Raw genomic sequence first — 17,851 nt, forward strand, 5'->3', positions numbered from 1 at the left:
AGCTTCAAGCAGAGCTGGTATATAAAACTGTGGACTTACCCAAAAACTATGTAGAGAAGGACAGGTATTTTATTTTAACCAAAATGTATAGGACTTTTTATAGCATTCCTTTATATTTTCATATTTATACGTATTAAAATTGAGTTCACTGCCCAGTTTCATGGCTCTTGTATAAAGTACAGTTGTGATTACTTATATTTACTAGTGTTATGGAAACTAGGATTCGCTTTGAGTTGGTGATGATGCTGATGTTGATGTTTCCTGAGCATTTATTATGTCCCAGGAACTATTTAAACGCTCTGTGTACATCCTTTTGTTTAATCCCCACACAGCTCTAAGGTGTATTAAGTGCAGAAGGGTTCAGTGACTCCCCACTCTGTGGCACAGCTAGGACGGCATGCCCCGCCCACCACACCAGCAACACCTGCCGTCCATGCTCACGTTCTGCCACTAACCTGAGTCTGGCTCAGAGCCGCTTACTGATGTCGGTCCGTGTTAAAGAACCCTGCCTTAAAGTTCTGAAGGATATAAACCTTCTCCACTAGCATTTTTCCCAGTTTAACTGGAATTTGAAGGATTTTTTTTTTCTATTTCAGTCAGAACCTTCAAGTATTTACATGCAAAATCATGTAGTGACACAAATTAGGGATAAACATTACAAAGAAAAGTATACTGGGTGTTCTTCTAAAAGAGAAAATATAATCGGAGGTGTCCTGGGCTCACTTTTCAGGTTGGGGGCGGGGTGGGGGGGACGAATTGTGTAAGTGCCCAGGCAGGTAGCTCCACCTCTGGCTCCTAGAACACATGAGCTGGCCAGTTTCCCCAGCTCGCTTTCCCAGGTGCTCTGGGGAAATCCATTATTCTGGGTTGACTTCCTCCCTGATCTTACTTAAACTAGATCATCGTTCATGGCCCTGATGTGCTAAAATTCTGTGTCTCGGTATCTAAATCCCAGGAGCAAGCAGTTGTTATATGTTCCCACAGCAACTAACGTTCCCCCTCACATAACTCAGATCATACTGTTCTCTAGTTGCCGTCCTGGCCCATTCAGCAGTGTTTTGATAGCAGTGCCAGAAATGGCTTGTCATGATTATATCCCCAGAACCTGGCACAGAGTAGGTACTCAATTAATATTTGCTAATGAGATATTAGCAAATAGTGAAAACTTGGGGAAGAGTGTATATAGTCAATAGCCAAAGAAAAAGCATTGACAGATATACTTTCACCAGCCAGAGAAACATTTGCACATGGTTCTTGCTCACTACAATAACAAGTGTACAGCCCTGAGTATCCAGCCATTCAAATCGATTGTCAGCGCATAACCAACCAGAAACTAGCAAGAGTACCTGTGGAGCAAACACCCTGGGTGATGTAGCTTGCCAGAGAGAACACACCCATGGAACCTGGGAGTATCTTGTTAGGAGAGTTAAGAGGGTCCTTTTAGCCCAGCCATTGTGGCTCAGTGATTGAGCCTTGACCTGTAAACCAGGTGGTCACTGTTTGATTCCTGGTCAGGGCACATGCCCGGGTTGCAGGCTTGATCCCCAGTAGGGGGTGTGCAGCTGGCAGCTGATCAATGATTCTCTCTCATCATTGATGTTTCTCCCTCTCTTTCCCTCTCCCTTTCACTTTGAAATCAATAAAAATATATTTTTTAAAGTAAATTTTAAAAAGAGAGAGAGACCTTTTATTTGATAGGAAGTGGGTTTGTACTGGCTGATGCTGAGGAAGGATTAAGAAAGTGGTGTCACTTCTGGGTCAGATGCTGTCGAAAGGCAGGGGCAGCTCAGCCGCTGGGAGTCTCATCCCTTCTGAGCAGGTGGGAGAGATTGGGTCCGGCGAGGAGGTCCGTGCCGGGGCAGCAGTATCGGAAGGAGCAGTCGGGAACCGTTGTAGTGCCCTCAACAGCATGTGGGCTCTGCTGGCCTTTGCCAGCATCGTGTGTTCACTGAGGGACAGCGCCATCTGTCTGCTTCTAAATCGGGTGCGACTCATCCAGAGGCAGCCTTTAGGGCTGACCTTGTTTAACGGCAAATATTTTGATGTTTTTTGTGATGGGCTCTATGACGGGTTTACCACATATTCAGAGATCTTTCTGTTTTTCTGCAGAAATACTGCTGACACTGAAGGTAGCTGGTTGCTTCTTTCTTCAGCTGACTGGGCTCACTTGCTCACAACACTTCCTGGTCTGGGATGGAGAGCTGCGTCTATTTGTTTTGACCCCACCGGCCTGCCAGCCAGGTCTGCCCAGCGAGCTCAGCAGACGCGGGCCTGGCGGCTGCAAGAGGAGCTGTCTCTCTCTCTCTCTCTCTCTCTCTCTCTCTCTCTCTCTCTCTCCAGCCTGAAGCTTGTGTCCAGACAGTTGCTCAGTCTGTTCACTGCATTCACCTTAGTGCAACTTAGATCTCTCCTGCGAAGTAAATGTTGACAGGCAAAGTTCATACCCATGTCAGATTGAATGTATTTAAATGTACGTATTTAAGGGAAACAACCGTGCTCTTGTTCTGTTCCTGTTTGGTTCCAGACACTGGTTTCTGGCTTTGTTTTCCCTGGCTAATCAGTCATGTACAAAAGATTACGATTTCATCTGGGGGAAAGAAAGGGGTTTTTTTAAAAAAATCAAACTGCATTTGGGATAAAAGCAGGGCAGACACCATGGACAGCGCTGTATGGACAGAGATGCCCACAGAGTGAAGACCGCTATCTGCAGAAAGCTCTCAAGACCAAGTTGGGAAGAGTTTCCAGCTAATGACCAGATGAAAAGGAGCACGTGAGAGGGCTGTTCATGTAACAAGGACTTTTTCCTTTCTTTTATTTTTGTTAAAACCGAACAAGTTCATCTAAATCATTAATCAAGAAGAAATATTATTCATTTTCAAATTAAGTTCCCTTTCGATTGATCCGACAGCTTGGATTAGCATCTCCTCTTCCTCCCTGATCCTGACTCTTCCTTCCCCAGTCCCCACCCCCCCACACTTTCATTCATTTAACAAAACAATAAAAGCAACAGAAACCAGACAAGCCCCTTATTTCCTTAAATGTTTTGCCAGCCACTTAGCAATTGCTAACTTAAATTTCAGAAAAATGCATTTACTGGCAAGGAGAGGAGCAGAGTCAGCACGATCCCGATCCCACTGGTGACACCTGCTCCCAAAGCGTGTCTGTCCTGGTCCCCAGCGACACAGACCCACACACAGGACGTCCTGGCGTGTTTACGCTGAAGCAGCAGAGACACGCCAGGGTCCCTCCGCCATGTGTTTTTTATTTTGTTTTTTAGCAGTGCTAAGCCGAAGTTTTGTAAGGTACATAAAATCCAATTTATATGTAAACAAGCAATAATTTAAGTTGAGAACGTGTTTTAATTGTATAATTTTTGTGAGGTATACATATTGTGGAATTAACTCAAAAATGAGGTACTTCAGTATTAAATTAGATATCTTCATAGCAATGTCTCCTAAAGGTGTTTTGTAAAGGATATCAATGCCTTGATTAGACCTAATTTGTAGACTTACGACTTTTTATTTTCTAAACCTTGTGATTCTGCTCATAAATAATTTATCCAATCTATATGATATGCAGCCGCCGTAGGACCCAGTTCTTGATTTTTATATGTTTATATTCTTTCTTAATGAACCTTGGGAAGACCACCTGTGGTGAGCAGGCCACTTTCGTGGTTGTTTCTCTCACCCACGCGGGAAGGGGAATAATCTTTTATTAATTGGTGTCAGTTTCAGACAAATGCAATACCAAGAAACTGATTACCTTTTTTGAGCTATTTCTCCCCAACCCCTAAGACTTTCTTACCTAAATTTCAGAATGGTGTCTTTTTGATGTCTAAAAAGCAAAGCATTTTATATCTCACTAAGCCAGGCTTTTTAGGAACAGAGAGGTTTTTCCTTGAAATTTGATTGATTGTTTGTTTGTGGCCGGGTGGACAATGGACAAACTACCCCTATTTATATGTATATCTCTCCCTATATGTACAAGTGATGGATTATAGAGAGAGATATACCGGTAGCCCAAAGATAAACGGTAAGTAGACAGTCTGAAGGTGTTGCTCCATACTAAAGAAATTTTCTGGAAATTTGCATTTCGATACTTTTTTCCACTTGAGAGGGGTCTCACTACAGGGAGGTGGCCCAGAACAGCACTTCTCGGGGCCATCAGTCCACATGCCCCCTCACCAGGCTCTACTCTTCTCAACCAAACCCTGGGTTGCCCAACTGCGATGGATAAAACGAGCAGACGTTGGCCCAGAACTCCGTGACCGAATCCGTGTGCCAAGGCTTATGTCCTACACGATGTCATGTGACCAGTTTTAAGTTGCTTTTTAGAAACATGTGACTTAGAATGACTTTAACTTCACACAGCACAAAGGAGAAATGGAGTTTAAGCTGGATTTGTTTTGTTTTGAGTTTTAAGTCCCCTTTCACTGTAACACGTCCAAAAATATTTTTTTTTTAAATCTGTGTATCTTTTACTGTTTACCCATCTGCCCACTGTGTTTTAATGTCAACCCCAAGTCAGATAAATCTGTAAACCAGTGAAGCTGATCATTTCGAATAATTCATGGCTGTTTTGAAGGAAAAGAGGTTTAAATTCTCTTATGGCTCAGATCAGGGAATGAATGGGTTTTGCTTTACATCTAATTAAGAGAAGAAAAGTAAGTGAAGGAATCCTCTGATCATATTGATCACTGTGGAAGCAAAAGCCAAATCGACCCCCTTCGTTATCAGTATTTCTCATGCTGTACACAGTAAATTTGTTAGACTGAGTCCTTGGTTTTTGTTTAATAGGACAAAGAATCAGTGTTTTACTTTTATTACTAAATGTGAAAAACAAATAATGTGAAAAGTATACATACATTCACTTGGTTGTAAGACTCATTTAAATGTTCATGTAATGTGGTGAGTTGGAAAGTGAAGTGAGCTCTTTGACTACAATGAATTCGTTTGACTCAAAGATTAAAATGTCCCTTCCCACGTGTATCTCCTATGGCCTGTAATAATTGAAAGCAATGTTTTTGCAGTTTATATAATGCAATTTTTAATCTGTGTTTAAAAATGGAGTTCATATGGGCTGACCACATGAAATGGGTGGCCCACATCCACTGTAGAACCCAAAGATACACAATCAATTTTGAAATGCAACTTAAGCCATTAATTGTTGGTGTGAATTTAAAATTTTCTAGTATTTGTATGGTAGTGTGCTGCCTAAGAGCAAAGCATTCTCTGCACAAAAGAAAATTACTGTAGTGGCTTCAATTTTAATTAGAATTTTCTCCCTGGTGTTTCTTTATAGACTAAAACAAAATCTTTTAAGTTTCTTACTACAGGTAAAAGCTATGTGCAAGAACCTCAAAATGCTAAAATCTAGCATAATGCCTTAGATCTGTTTTTAAGTCTTGTATATTCCTACATAGCTGTCCGATGTATTATATTTGTATAGTGAATTGTGTACAATTTTTTGAATAAGTACATCATCACTCAACCTTTATGTTGTTGGATGGTGATGATGATACATTTCTTCAAACATTTAACTGTCTTTTTTTCCCTTTGTCATTTGTGGGTTTTATTTGTACAGTTCCTCATGAAGTTGCATCTGAGATGTGTGTATATGAAAAGATTATACAAGGGTAAAATTAAGCAATATATTAACTATGGTTCTTCAGGAGAAAGCTTACAGTGTTTCAGGTTGTGGTTTATTTTCCAAATGGAGTTGACTCTGAACATCACCTTGTTCACCTGCATTGATGTTTGTATTTCTCGTGTGAGCAGTTTATGCAAAGGTAGATATATTCAGAGAAATTTTAAATACATTTATGCAAGTTAATATTGCTTTGCTGATGCTCTTTGCTTATTTGATGTTAAATAATGCTATTGTAAATAAAGAATTCTGTTGTTATTGCATCATTTAATAAATTTTAATGCCTTCGGGTTTTACATGGCTTTGGAGAGTGTAATGTGTTTATATTGTACCTTCATTCATAAATGCATTTAAATTTAAAATACCTGACTTGCAATTTAATAATGCCTTACATTTATGCAGGAGTGGACACTGTGTTCAGCATGTTAACATTTGATTCTCTCAGCAACCCATTTTATAGATTTTTCATTTGAAGCCAAGAAGGGTGGTTTTTTAAAAATATATTTTTATTGATTTCAGAGAGGGAGAGAGAGAGATAGAAACATCAGTGATGAGAGAGAATCATCAATCAGCGGTCTCCTGCACTCCCCACACTGGGGGTTGAGCCCGCAACCCGAGCATGTGCCCTGACCAGGAATCAAACCCATGACCTTCTGGTTCACAGGCCCATACTCAACCACTGAGCCACAATGGCCGGGTAATGATAGTTTTAATGGATTGGTTTGTTTGATAGTTGGTAAACAATGTAGGTACAATACCTAAAACCCAGGTATACCAAAAGCAAAATGAGTGATTAGAAAACTGTCAATACTGTTGACTACATTGACAAGTTGAAGGAAAAGATGCCATTTATGAGGCAATCTCAAGGAAAAGTGAAACTTCTAGGAAAAGTAAATGTTCTAAAGTTATTTGAGTTTTCAGATAAGATGCAATCCCACTGTGATAACATTTTACTTAACAGTGAAATACTAAAAGTATTAACTAGAACAAAACAAGCCCACTACCAATGCTGAGAACTGGGGTGTTATCACCTGAAGAGGAGAGGGGAGACATTCAGCCAATTTGACCATCTTTAAGGAAAATACACATGATCAACTGACTAGCTCTTGGAACGAATCAAAGCTCAGTGAGATGGATAGAACATTCAAAAAACCAATAACTGTCCCCACTAAAAAAACATTTTTTAAATCCCCACTTAAAATAACAACATAATACAATGCTTATAAAATAGGATTGTACCTAACACAAAGTATAAAAGATCTTTGTGTAGGAAACTATAGTTTTACCAAAAGACATAGAAAACCTGAAAAAAAAAAAATGGACACAGACCAGGAACCTAGAAAAGAAAAACCTAATACTATAAAACCATCAACTCCTCCCAAAGCAATCCAAAAAGTAAAATGGATTTGCAAGATATGATGTACAATAATAGAAATTGTGGTCTGGCCAGCATGGCTCAGTGGTTGAGTGTGGACTTATGAACTAGGAGGTCACGGTTCGATTCCAGGTCAAGGGCACATACCCGGATTGCAGGCTCAATCCTCAGTGTGGGGCATGCAGGAGGCAGCTGATCAGTGATTCTCATTATTGATGTTTTTATCTCCCTCTCTCTTCCTCTCTGAAATCAATAAAAAATATATTTTAAAAAAAATTGTAAAGGGGGAAAAAGATGTGGGAGGGACTTTTATTGATCAGTATTGTAAAATATTTATACAGAAATGGATAAATACATCAGAAGAACAGAATAGAACCAGAGACAGAATGCCATCTGTAGGTAAATTTAACATATGGTGAGAGATGGCATTTCTAATCTTTTTTAAATGGCATTGAGACAATTGGCCACATTTGGAGAAGATACCATTTTAACTTCCTGTCTCTCAAGACTAACAAATTCCAAATGCATCAGGGTTATCAACAATGAAATGTAAAAATAGGAGAATATGCTTACATCATTGGAAAATTGAACATTCTTTAAAAGACAAGTTATTAAGAAAAGGATAAATTTATAAAAATTTAATGTTCTACCAACAAAGTGAAATCAAAAAACAGCAAACAATGTTTTGAGGATCCTTTGAAATGTCCCTGTATTATTCCACTTTTTGCATATTTAAACTTTTTTTTTCTTTCCTAGCTTATGCTTTTATTTTGGTGGCTTTTTTTTTCTTTTCTAACTTCTTGACAATTATATGAATAGTTCATCAATGTTCAAGCTTTATTTTCTAATACATGTATTGCAAGGTTATAAATTTTTTCGTTTACTACTTTTAGCAGCATCCCAATCAAGTAAAATCTCCAGTGATGGCTCTGGGTTTTCTTCTCTTAGTTCAGCGGTTCTCAACCTGTGGGTCGTGACCCCTTTCGGGGTTGAAGGATCCTTTCACAGGGGTCGCCTAAGATCATCGGAAAACACATATATAATTACATATTGTTTTTGTGATTAATCACTATGCTTTAATTATGTTCAATTTGTAACTGAAAATACATCCTGCATATCAGATATTTACATTACAATTCATAACAGTAGCAAAATTACAGTTATGAAGTAGCAACGAAAATAATTTTATGGTTGGGGGTCACCACAACATGAGGAACTGTATTAAAGGGTCGAGGCATTAGGAAGGTTGAGAACCACTGTCTTAGTTCCATCGATTTTTGCTTATGGTATTCACAAGTGCTGTTACTAGGAACATATACATTTATCCAGATGAACTGAACCTTTTATTATATACTGCCCCATTTTACCTCTGGTAATCCTCTTTTTATATCTTTATTCATCCTTTTACTTTTCAACCTTAGAAGCAGCATGTGAGTAGTTCCTTACAAATTTTTTATCTAGTAAGAGAAAAGTGTTACCATCTTCAACGATGGTTGTATATTTGTCTCGTCTTTATATCATCTTTGCTTTTGCATTCTGTAACTTTATTATTAGGGACATAAATATATATATAGCAGTTATAAGTCCTTTTGATGAACTACGCTTTACTCATTTGATCAGAGATCAGAAACAGGCGGCATGAAGTGTAAGAACCTCGGGGGAAGAGCCTGGCTAGTGTGCTTCAGTTGGTTGGGTGACTTCCCATACATGGAATGTGCTAGTTCGATTTCCAGTCAGGGCACATGCCCAGATTTCAGGCTCGATCCCTGGTAGGGGGCATGTGGGAGGCAGCTGATCAATGTTTTGCTCTCACATCAATGTTTCTCACTTCCTGTCTCTCTAAAAATCAATTAAAAGTTCTATTTTAAAAAATAACAATCTGGAGGGAAGGATGCTTCAGTAGAAGGAATAGCAAATGCAAAGGCTGTGAAGCAGACCAGCTTTGGTGCCTGAAGGACAGTGTGGCTGGAGATGACTGACAGGGCGAGCGGTGGGACCGAGAAGTAGGCAAGGGCCAGACCACGTAAGATCTTGCAGCCAAGGCAAGGGATTTGGAGACAAACAAAAGTAGGTTCTTGAAGGGAACAGAATGGAGACACCTGGGAAGATTTACTGCTTTTACTTGGGATTATAAACAAGGTTTGTGCCCTAGCCGGCTTGGCTCAGTGGATAGAGGGTCAGCCTGCGGACTGAAGGGTCCCAGGTTCGATTCCGGCCGAGGGCACATGCCTGGATTGCTGGCTCGTTCCCCAGTAGGGGGTGTGCAGTAGGCAGCCAATCAATGATTCTCTCTCATCATTGAAGTTTCTATCTCTCTCCTCCCTTCCTCTCTGAAATTAATAAAGATATATTTAAAAAGAAAACACAAGGTTTGTGTCACCCTAAAATGTTTATGTTAAAACCTAATCTGGCCCTGGCCGGTTTGGCTCAGTAGATAGAGTGTCAGCCTGTGGACTGAAGGGCCCCGGGTTCGATTCCCGGTCAGGGCACATGCCCAGGTTGTGGGCTCCACCCCAGTAGGGGGCATGCAGAAGGCAGCCAATCAATGATTCTCTCTCATCATTGATGTTTCTATCTCCCTCTCCCCTCCTCTCTAAAATAAAAAATATATTTTTTAAAAACACCTAATCTGCAATGTGATGCTACTTGCAGGTGAGCATTTGGGGGTGATTAGGTCCTGAGTAGAGCCCTCGTGAATAGGCTTGATGCCCTTATAACAGAGACCCAGAGAGCTCCTTCGCCCCTCCCACCATGTGAGGATGCTGGGGAAGACGGCCAGCTGTGAATTAGGAAGTGCATTCTTACCAGACATCAAATCTGCTGCTTGGACTGCCCAGCCTCCGACACTGCGAGAAATACATATTGTTTTTAGACACCCAGGCTATGGTATTCGGTTATAGCAGCCGGAACAGACTAGGACACTTAACTTCATTAGGGAACCATAAGGTGAGTCACAAATGGCAATAGGCTGACCATACACACACACACACACACACACACACACACACACCAAAAACAACAAAAACCCTCTGGAACAATTTCTAACAGGCTTGAACAAATAACTGAACAAACTTTTATCCACAGTTTCTTCCCAAAGACTGACAAACACTCATGCAAACAGCACCACTAAAGTAATAAGAGGGAAGAATGGACGAGAGGAGTTCAGCACGCACTTGGTTTAAACATAATAGTGAAATATTATAATAAAAGGGAACTTCAAGTTTAAAAACAAGGAAACCAAGGCTAGATTTGCAAGAGTAAAAGTCCTGGACTTATTTGCCAGATGGGTTTTATGTTGGTTATTGACCTAGTTCCTCTCTACCCCGAATTCACTCCTTTTGAGCGCTTTATGAAAAAAGGAGTCCGAGTCCTTTAAGGACGTTGCCAGCTGGCGTTGCAGCTGTGTCAGTAGAGGGCGCTGGAGAGACGTTACAGGAGGCAGGAGTTTCGCTTCCTGGTCCTGGTGTCATCTCAGCTGGATCCTGCAGGGGGCGAGGCTGAGCCAGGGCCCTGCGGCCGCCCTGCACAGCAGCCAGCAGCCCTCAGCAGCTCCGCAGGTGGCTCCGTGGCCGAGTGCCTCCAGGGGGACATCGCTGGGAGCAGCTTTCCCCAGCGCGAGAGGGCTGCCTTCCGGCCAGTCCCCGCAGTGTGGCACCGCAGCAACCTGCCTGCCATTCAGTGGTCACAGCTGAGCCTTCAACAAGGTCTGCATCTCAGCCCGTGGGGTGTGGGGTGGCTAATAGATACATTTTTATGTAAATTTTTCCAATGTTCTTTAGAGTTCTCTTTACTTCTCACTACCCAGTCCCTGGCCACTGCAACCCCCTGCTATAGGTAATAATTCTTTATATTAAGCTTTCCCTGCTCAAATGACTATGGTTTCTCTCTCCTGGTCAGGCGCAGACTGATGGAGAATTTTAAGCAAAGCTGGCTCCCTATTGTGGCTGCTGTACTGGAAGCGGGGAAACCCTGCTCTTTGAAAGTAAAAATCTTGTACCTGGGAGTAATCTATTGTTCAAGTTACAAATTATTGAAACTCCACACTAGTGAAAACCAGAGACATGGTTTACAAGTTCTAGTTTTCTTATGTACTTTCTCTAAGAGCAATCAAAACGTCTTGAATTCTCCCAAAGCAGGAACTAAGGCCAAATTAAGAGGATGTGTCCAATAGTAAGTAGATCTAGAAACAGTATTAGAGGTAAACTAGAAGCGAGAAGAGAACTAACCATATTCAAAATTGCAGACATTGTGTACATTTTCTCATCAAAATTGATTTTTTTAAATTTTTTAAAATATATTTTTATTGATGTCAGAGAGGAAGGAAGAGGGAGAGATAGAAACATCCATGATGAGAGAGAATCATGGATCAGCTGCCTCCTGCAAGCCCCCTACTGGGGATGGAGCCCGAAACCTGGGCATGTGTCCTTGACCAGAATCGAACCTGGGACCTTTCAGTTCGCAGGCCACCGCTCTATCCACTGAGCCAAACCGGCTAGGGTGATTTTTTTAAATTTTTAATTGATTTCAGAGAGGAAGGGAGAGGGAGAGAGATAGAAACATCAATGATGAGAGAGAATCACAGATCAACATGCACCCAGACTGGGAATTGAACCGTGAAGTCCTGATTCATAGGTTGACGCTCAACCACTGAACCACGCTGGCCAGGCCAGAAATGGATTTTTTTTTTTAATATATTTTATTAATTTTTTTTACAGAGAGGAAGGGAGAGAGATAGAGAGTCAGAAACATCAATGAGAAAGAAACATCGATCAGCTGCCTCCTGCACACCCCCCACTGGGGATGTGCCCGCAACCCAGGTACATGCCCTTAACCGGAATCGAACCTGGGACCTTTCAGTCCACAGGCCGACGCTCTATCCACTGAGCCAAACCGGTTTCAGCAAGAAATGGATATTTTTAAGAAGAAAAAACAAGGTTCAAGCACTGAGGAAAGAGAACAGGTAAGTAGTAGAAAATAAGACAAGAAAATCAATGATTCATAAATTGTGAAAACAGATATTTCCTTTTCCTTACTTTCCTTATAGAAAAGGTTGCAAAATTTTTAAATGACATTATTTTAATATGTATCTTTATTGTTAAAAGTATTACTGATGTCCTCCTTTTTATAAAATATGTTTTTATTGATTTCAGAGAGAGGGAGAAGGGGAGAGAGAAACATTAATGATGAGAGAGGCCCTAGCTGGTTTGGCTCAGCGGATAGAGCGTCGGCCTGCAGACTCAAGGGTCCCAGGTTCGATTCCAGTTAAGGGCATGTACCTGGGTTGCGGGCACATCCCCAGTAGGGGGCGTGCAAGAGGCAGCTGAATCGATGTTTATCTCTCATCGATGTTTCTAACTCGCTATCCCTCTCCCTCTCCCTTCCTCTCTGTAAAAAAAAATCAATAAAATATATATTTTTAAAAAAAATGATGAGAGAGAATCATTGATAGGTTGCCTCCCTCAGGCCCCCAACTGGGAATCAAGCCCGAAGCCCGGGTATGTCCCCTGACCAGGAATTGAACAATGAGCTCCTGGTTCATAGGTCCACACTCAACCACTGAGCCACATCTCTGGGCACAGATGTCCCATTTTTCCCCCATTGACCCTCTCTAGCCCACATCCGCCTCCTGCCCAGGCCTTCACCAAACTATTGCCTGTGTCCATGGGTTATGCATATATACATATAAATTCTTTGGTTAATCTCTTGCCACCCACCCAACATCCTCCACTCCCACCCCCACCTTCCCTCTGAGATTCAACAGTCTGTTCCATGCTTCTAGATCTCCAGATCTGTTTTGTTCATCAGTTTATTTAGTTCTTTAGATTCCACATAGGAGTGAGATCATGTAATACTTGTCTTTCTCTGACTGGCTTATTTTACTTAGCACAATACTTTCCAGGTCCCTCCATGCTGTCTCAAAGGGTAAGAGACCCTTCTTTTTTTACTGCTGCATAGTATTCCATGGTGTAAATGTACCACAGCTTTTTTATCCACTCACCTCCTGATGGGCACTTGGTCTGTTTCCATATCTTAGCTATTGCAAATTGTGCTGCTGTGAACAGAGGGTGCATATATTCTTTTTGATTGGTGTTCTGGGTTTCTTAGGATCTATTCCTAGAAGTGGGATCACTGGGTCAAATGGGAGTTCCATGTTTACATTTTTGAGGAAACTCCATACTGTTCTCCATAGTGGCTGCACAGTCTGCATTCCCACCAGCAGTGTACGAGGGTTCCCTTTTCTCCACATCCTCGCCAGCACTTGTCATTTGTTGATTTGTTCATGGTAGCCTTTCTGACAGGTGTGAGGTGGTACTGCATTGTCATTTTAATTTGCATATCTCAGATGATTAGTGACTTTGAGCATGTTTTCATATGTCTCTTGGCCATTTGTATGTCCACTTTGGAGAAGTGTCTATTTAGGTCATTTGCCCATTTTTTATTGGATTGTTTGTCTTCCTTTTGTTTAGTTGTATGAGTTCCTTATATATTTTGGATGTAACCCTTTAGCAGATGTATCATTGCCAAATATGTTCTCCCTGACAGTGGGCTCCCTTTTCTTTTTTTTTAAATGGTTTCTTTTGCTATGCAGAAGGTTTTTATTTTTATGTAGTCCTGTTTATTTTCTTCTTAGTATTTTTTTGCTCTAGATGTATCTGCAAACATATTACTATGAGAGATAGGAGATTTTGCTGCCTATGGTTTCTCTAGGATTTTTATGGTTTCATAACTTACATTTAAGTCTTTATCTATTTTGAGTTTATTCTTGTATATGGTGTAAGTTGGTGATCCAGTTTCTTTTTCTTTCTTTCTTTCTTTCTTTCTTTCTTTCTTTCTTTCTTTCTTTCTTTCTTTCTTTCTTTTTTTTTTTTTGGCATGTATCTGTCCAATTTTCCCAACACCATTTATTGAAGAGACTCCATTGTATGCTCTTGCCTCCTTTGTCAAATATTAATCAATGCCAAGATTTTGGGTTCGATCCATGGTCAGGACACATACAAGAAGCAACCAGTGAGCCTAGGCTGGGTGGCTCAGTTGGTTGGATCATTGTCCCATACACCAAAAGGTTAAGGGTTAAATTCCTGGTCAGGGAATATACCTAGGTCTTGGGTTGGGGCATGTGTAGGAGGCAACTGATCAATATTTCTCTCTCACATCCCTTTGGCTCTTTAAAATTAATACATATATACTTGGGTGAGGATTTTAAAAGCATCCAATGAATGCATCAATAAGTAGAACAATAAATCAGTTTCTCTCTCTCCCTCCTTCCCTCCTTTCTCATTCTCTCATCAATTAAAAAAAAAATAATTCCTCCCAATATGCTGCTTTCCTTTTAAAAAAACTTTTCATGATCCAAGAGCAAAGGCTCCAACAGTACACTAACCAATACATTCTGTGTGGTTCCATTATTGAACAGGCAACTCACCTGTGGAGAAGGGAAACGCAGAACAGGGGGTGGTTAGATATAGGGATTACCTGAGAAGGGGCTTGGAGGACTTTCTGGGGTAATATGTTCTCTATTTTGATAGAGAATGGGGATACACTGATTTATGCAACTATCAATACTCATTGAATAATTAAGATATGTGCATTTCGCCCAGACAGCATGGCTCAGTGGTTGAGGGTCGACCTATGAACCAGGAGATCATGGTTCGATTCCCAGTGAGGGCACATGCCCAGGTTTCCGGCTCGATCCCCAGTAGGGGATGTGCATGAGCAACTGATCCATGTTTCTCTCTCACATCAATGTTTCTATCTCTCTCCTCCTTTCCCCTCTCTCTAAAAATCAATAAAAATATATGTTTTTAAAAGAACCATAAACAAACATTGAACTTGAGTTAATGAAGTGAATGTTGAAATTATTTAGGGAAGTATACTGACGGCTACAGTGGCTTCCTTTTCCCTTCAGAGACTTTCTACTCCTTCAGTAAAGATTTGCAAGTGAGGACATAAGGATACTTACATCTTCACACTGTCCTTTGCCAGACCTGGCCACTGCTGATTCTCCAACCTTTCAGGCTGTCTCCTCCACACTAGGCATCCTCTGTTGTGACTCAGCCAGGCTGTCCAAACTGCAGGGCCTTGGCACCAAATTTCTTTGGACCTGGAATACCACTTGCTCTCATCACCTAGTTATTTTATTTTATTTTTTTTCAGAGAGAGGAAGGGAGAGGGAGAGAGGGATAGAAACATCAATGATGAGAAACTGAGAAACATTGATTGACTGCCTCCTGCACGCTTCCCCAGGGGATCAAGCCTGCAACCCGGGCATGTGCCCTGAGTAGGAATCAAACCGTGACCTCCTGGTTCATGGGTTGATGCTCAACCCTGAACCACACTGGCCAGGCTCACCTAGTTGATTTTATTTTATTTTTTTTTAAATATATTTTATTGATTCTTTACAGAGAGGAAGGGAGAGAGATAGAGAGTCAGAAACATCGATGAGAGAGAAACATCGATGAGAGAGAAACATCGATCAGCTGCCTCCTGCACAACCCCCACTGGGGATGTGCCCACAACCAAGGTACATGCCCCTGACCGGAATCGAACCCGGGACCCTTCAGTCCGCAGGCCGACGCTCTATCCACTGAGCCAAACCGGTTTTGGCCACCTAGTTGATTTTATACAGATCTTTCAGATCCTCTAGGACAGGGGAACCTCCCTGTCCTCCCATCCTAGATCAGGACATGCTTGCTCCTCTTCCCTTTCATTGTCCCCACCACAGTTCATAGTCACACATTCACCAAGTAGTCCCACGAATATTTATCTTCCTCGTAACACTGTTATGGGGACCAGGGCTGGACAGGGCTGCTTTGCTCACAATTGTATTCCTTGTGTCTGGCTTGGTGCCCAGCACATCCATAGCTTAGGTGCTCAGGAAGTTTGTTGGGCAAATGACTGAAAGGCATATTAGAATAAGATCCCACTTCTCACGTGAAAGATGGGCAGCTTTAAAGGATTGGCCATATTCAGTATTAGGTGAGGACATGAAGAAACAGGGCATTTGCGTTCCTGGGTGGTGGAGGTATGAATTGGTATGGTTTGGACTCCTTATCTAAATGTTCAATTTTGCCCTAGCTCAGCGGTTCTCAAACTTGTGGATCGCAACACCTTTGGGGGTCGAACGACCCTTTCACAGGGGTCGCCTAAGACCATCGGAAAACACATATATAATTACATATTGTTTTTGTGATTAATCACTATGCTTTAATTATGTTCAATTTGTAACAATGAAATTGGGGGCCACCACAACATGAGGAACTATATTAAAGGGTTGCGGCATTAGGAAGGTTGAGAACCACTGTCCTAGCTGGTTTGGCTCAGTGGATAGAGTGTCTGCCTATGGACTAAAGGGTCCTAGGTTTGATTCCGGTCAGGGGCACATGCCTGGGTTGTGGGCTTGATCCCCAGTGCAGGAGGCAGCCAATGATGTTTCTATCTCCCTTCCTCTCTGAAATCAATAAAAATATTTTAAAAATAAATGTTCAATGTTGATACCTGTTGATCCAGCAATTTCACATCTAGGTCTTCATTCTATAGGCACAGAGACACAAATGAGTATCTACAGGATGTCCCAAAAGCATGTATTATAGACACTTTAACCAATGATAGTTCAATTGATGTTTCTCTGTTTTCAGCCAGACTAAGCTTTGAAAAAAGAAAATTCATTCTAAAATGCCACTGGAAGTTTGAAAACGCAGTTGAAGTGCAAACACTGCCTTTATAATGATTTTGGCGTCCCCCCAAAATGTGTACACACTTTTAACAGTTGAAAACTCACTTAATTTTCATTCTTTTTCAGGTTTAACGATTTGAAATAATGGGTGAAACCAGACTAAGCTTTGAAGAAAGAAAATTTATCCACTAGACTTTATTTTGGGGATGCAGAAAAGATAGTTTACCGTACAAACCAGACACAGCTGATGAATTGAGGGCACACAAATACCCAACGAAATGATATTGATGTTTGCGATTCCATTGCTTCGCCTTGTCAGCAGTGCCTAGACCAGAACAGTCATCAGTTTGAAAATAGGCATTGTCACACACAAAAATTATTCATTTCTGTATTTTTTTTTAATTTTGAAAACAAACTGTATATCAATAAACACTGACTTTATAATCATTCAAAATGTGTATATAACATTTGGGGGGGACTACCCTATATATAACAATGTTCCCAGAATTTGCTTGAAATGTTTAAAAACTGGCAACAACTTAAATTCCTTTCAAGAAGAGGCTGTACAACTTAGGGAACGCTCATAAGATGAATTTCCGTACCACTCAGCCGTAAGCAGGAATAAAGTTACTTTTAATGTACTGACAGGAATAATGACTAATAGATAGTGAAAAAATTGTATGAGAGTATAAAGTATAGTCTCATTTTGTTTTGACACAGTGGATAGAGCGTCGGCCTGCAGACTGAAGGGTCCTGGGTTCCATCCGGTCCAAAGGCACATGCCTCGGTTGTGGGCTAGATCCCCAGTAGGGGGTGTGCAGGAGGCAGCCGATCAATGATTCTCTCTCAATTGATGTTTCTATCTCTCTATCCTCCCTTCCTCTCTGAAATCAATAAAAATATATTTAAAAACCAAAAAACAATTTAAAAGTATTATATACTAGTATAGCCCTGGCCTGTTTGCTCAGTGGGTTGAGCACTGTCTCATGCACCAAAAGGTAGCTGGTTCAATTCCTGGTCAGGGCACATACTCAGGTTGGGGGTTCAATCCCTGGTGGGGGTACAGGATGGACAGAAACATCCCTTCCTCCCTTCCTCTTTCTCTAAAATCAATTAAAACATATTTTTAAGAAAAAAAAAACAAGTATCTGCAAAAA

The 17,851-nt window shown here is 41.1% G+C and overlaps 1 protein-coding gene and 1 long non-coding RNA gene across 9 annotated transcripts in view; both read left to right on the plus strand.

Annotated features, from left to right (window-relative positions):
- NCOA2 (nuclear receptor coactivator 2) overlaps positions 1–2,270 on the plus strand; it is a 257,444-nt gene extending 255,174 nt beyond the window's left edge. For 6 of the 8 annotated variants that reach the window (XM_023751985.1, XM_023751986.1, XM_023751987.1 and 3 more), the window contains one exon: positions 2,110–2,236. In XM_023751985.1, coding sequence (XP_023607753.1) covers positions 2,110–2,121 — 12 coding nt within the window. In that variant the 3' untranslated portion in view covers positions 2,122–2,236. Of the gene's footprint in view, positions 1–2,109 lie in introns of all 8 variants that reach the window. The other 2 variants (XM_023751990.1, XM_006086380.3) reach the window with 1 other exon arrangement.
- A 9-nt stretch (positions 2,271–2,279) lies between these two features.
- On the plus strand, positions 2,280–17,141 carry LOC111825460. The gene is made up of 2 exons (XR_002828634.1): positions 2,280–5,788; positions 16,821–17,141. It is a non-coding gene; the product is annotated as an uncharacterized LOC111825460 (long non-coding RNA).
- The last annotated feature ends 710 nt before the right edge of the window (positions 17,142–17,851 follow it).

The sequence above is a fragment of the Myotis lucifugus genome, unplaced genomic scaffold (assembly GCF_000147115.1).
Source record: "Myotis lucifugus unplaced genomic scaffold, Myoluc2.0 scaffold_27, whole genome shotgun sequence".
Taxonomy (NCBI): domain Eukaryota; kingdom Metazoa; phylum Chordata; class Mammalia; order Chiroptera; family Vespertilionidae; genus Myotis; species Myotis lucifugus.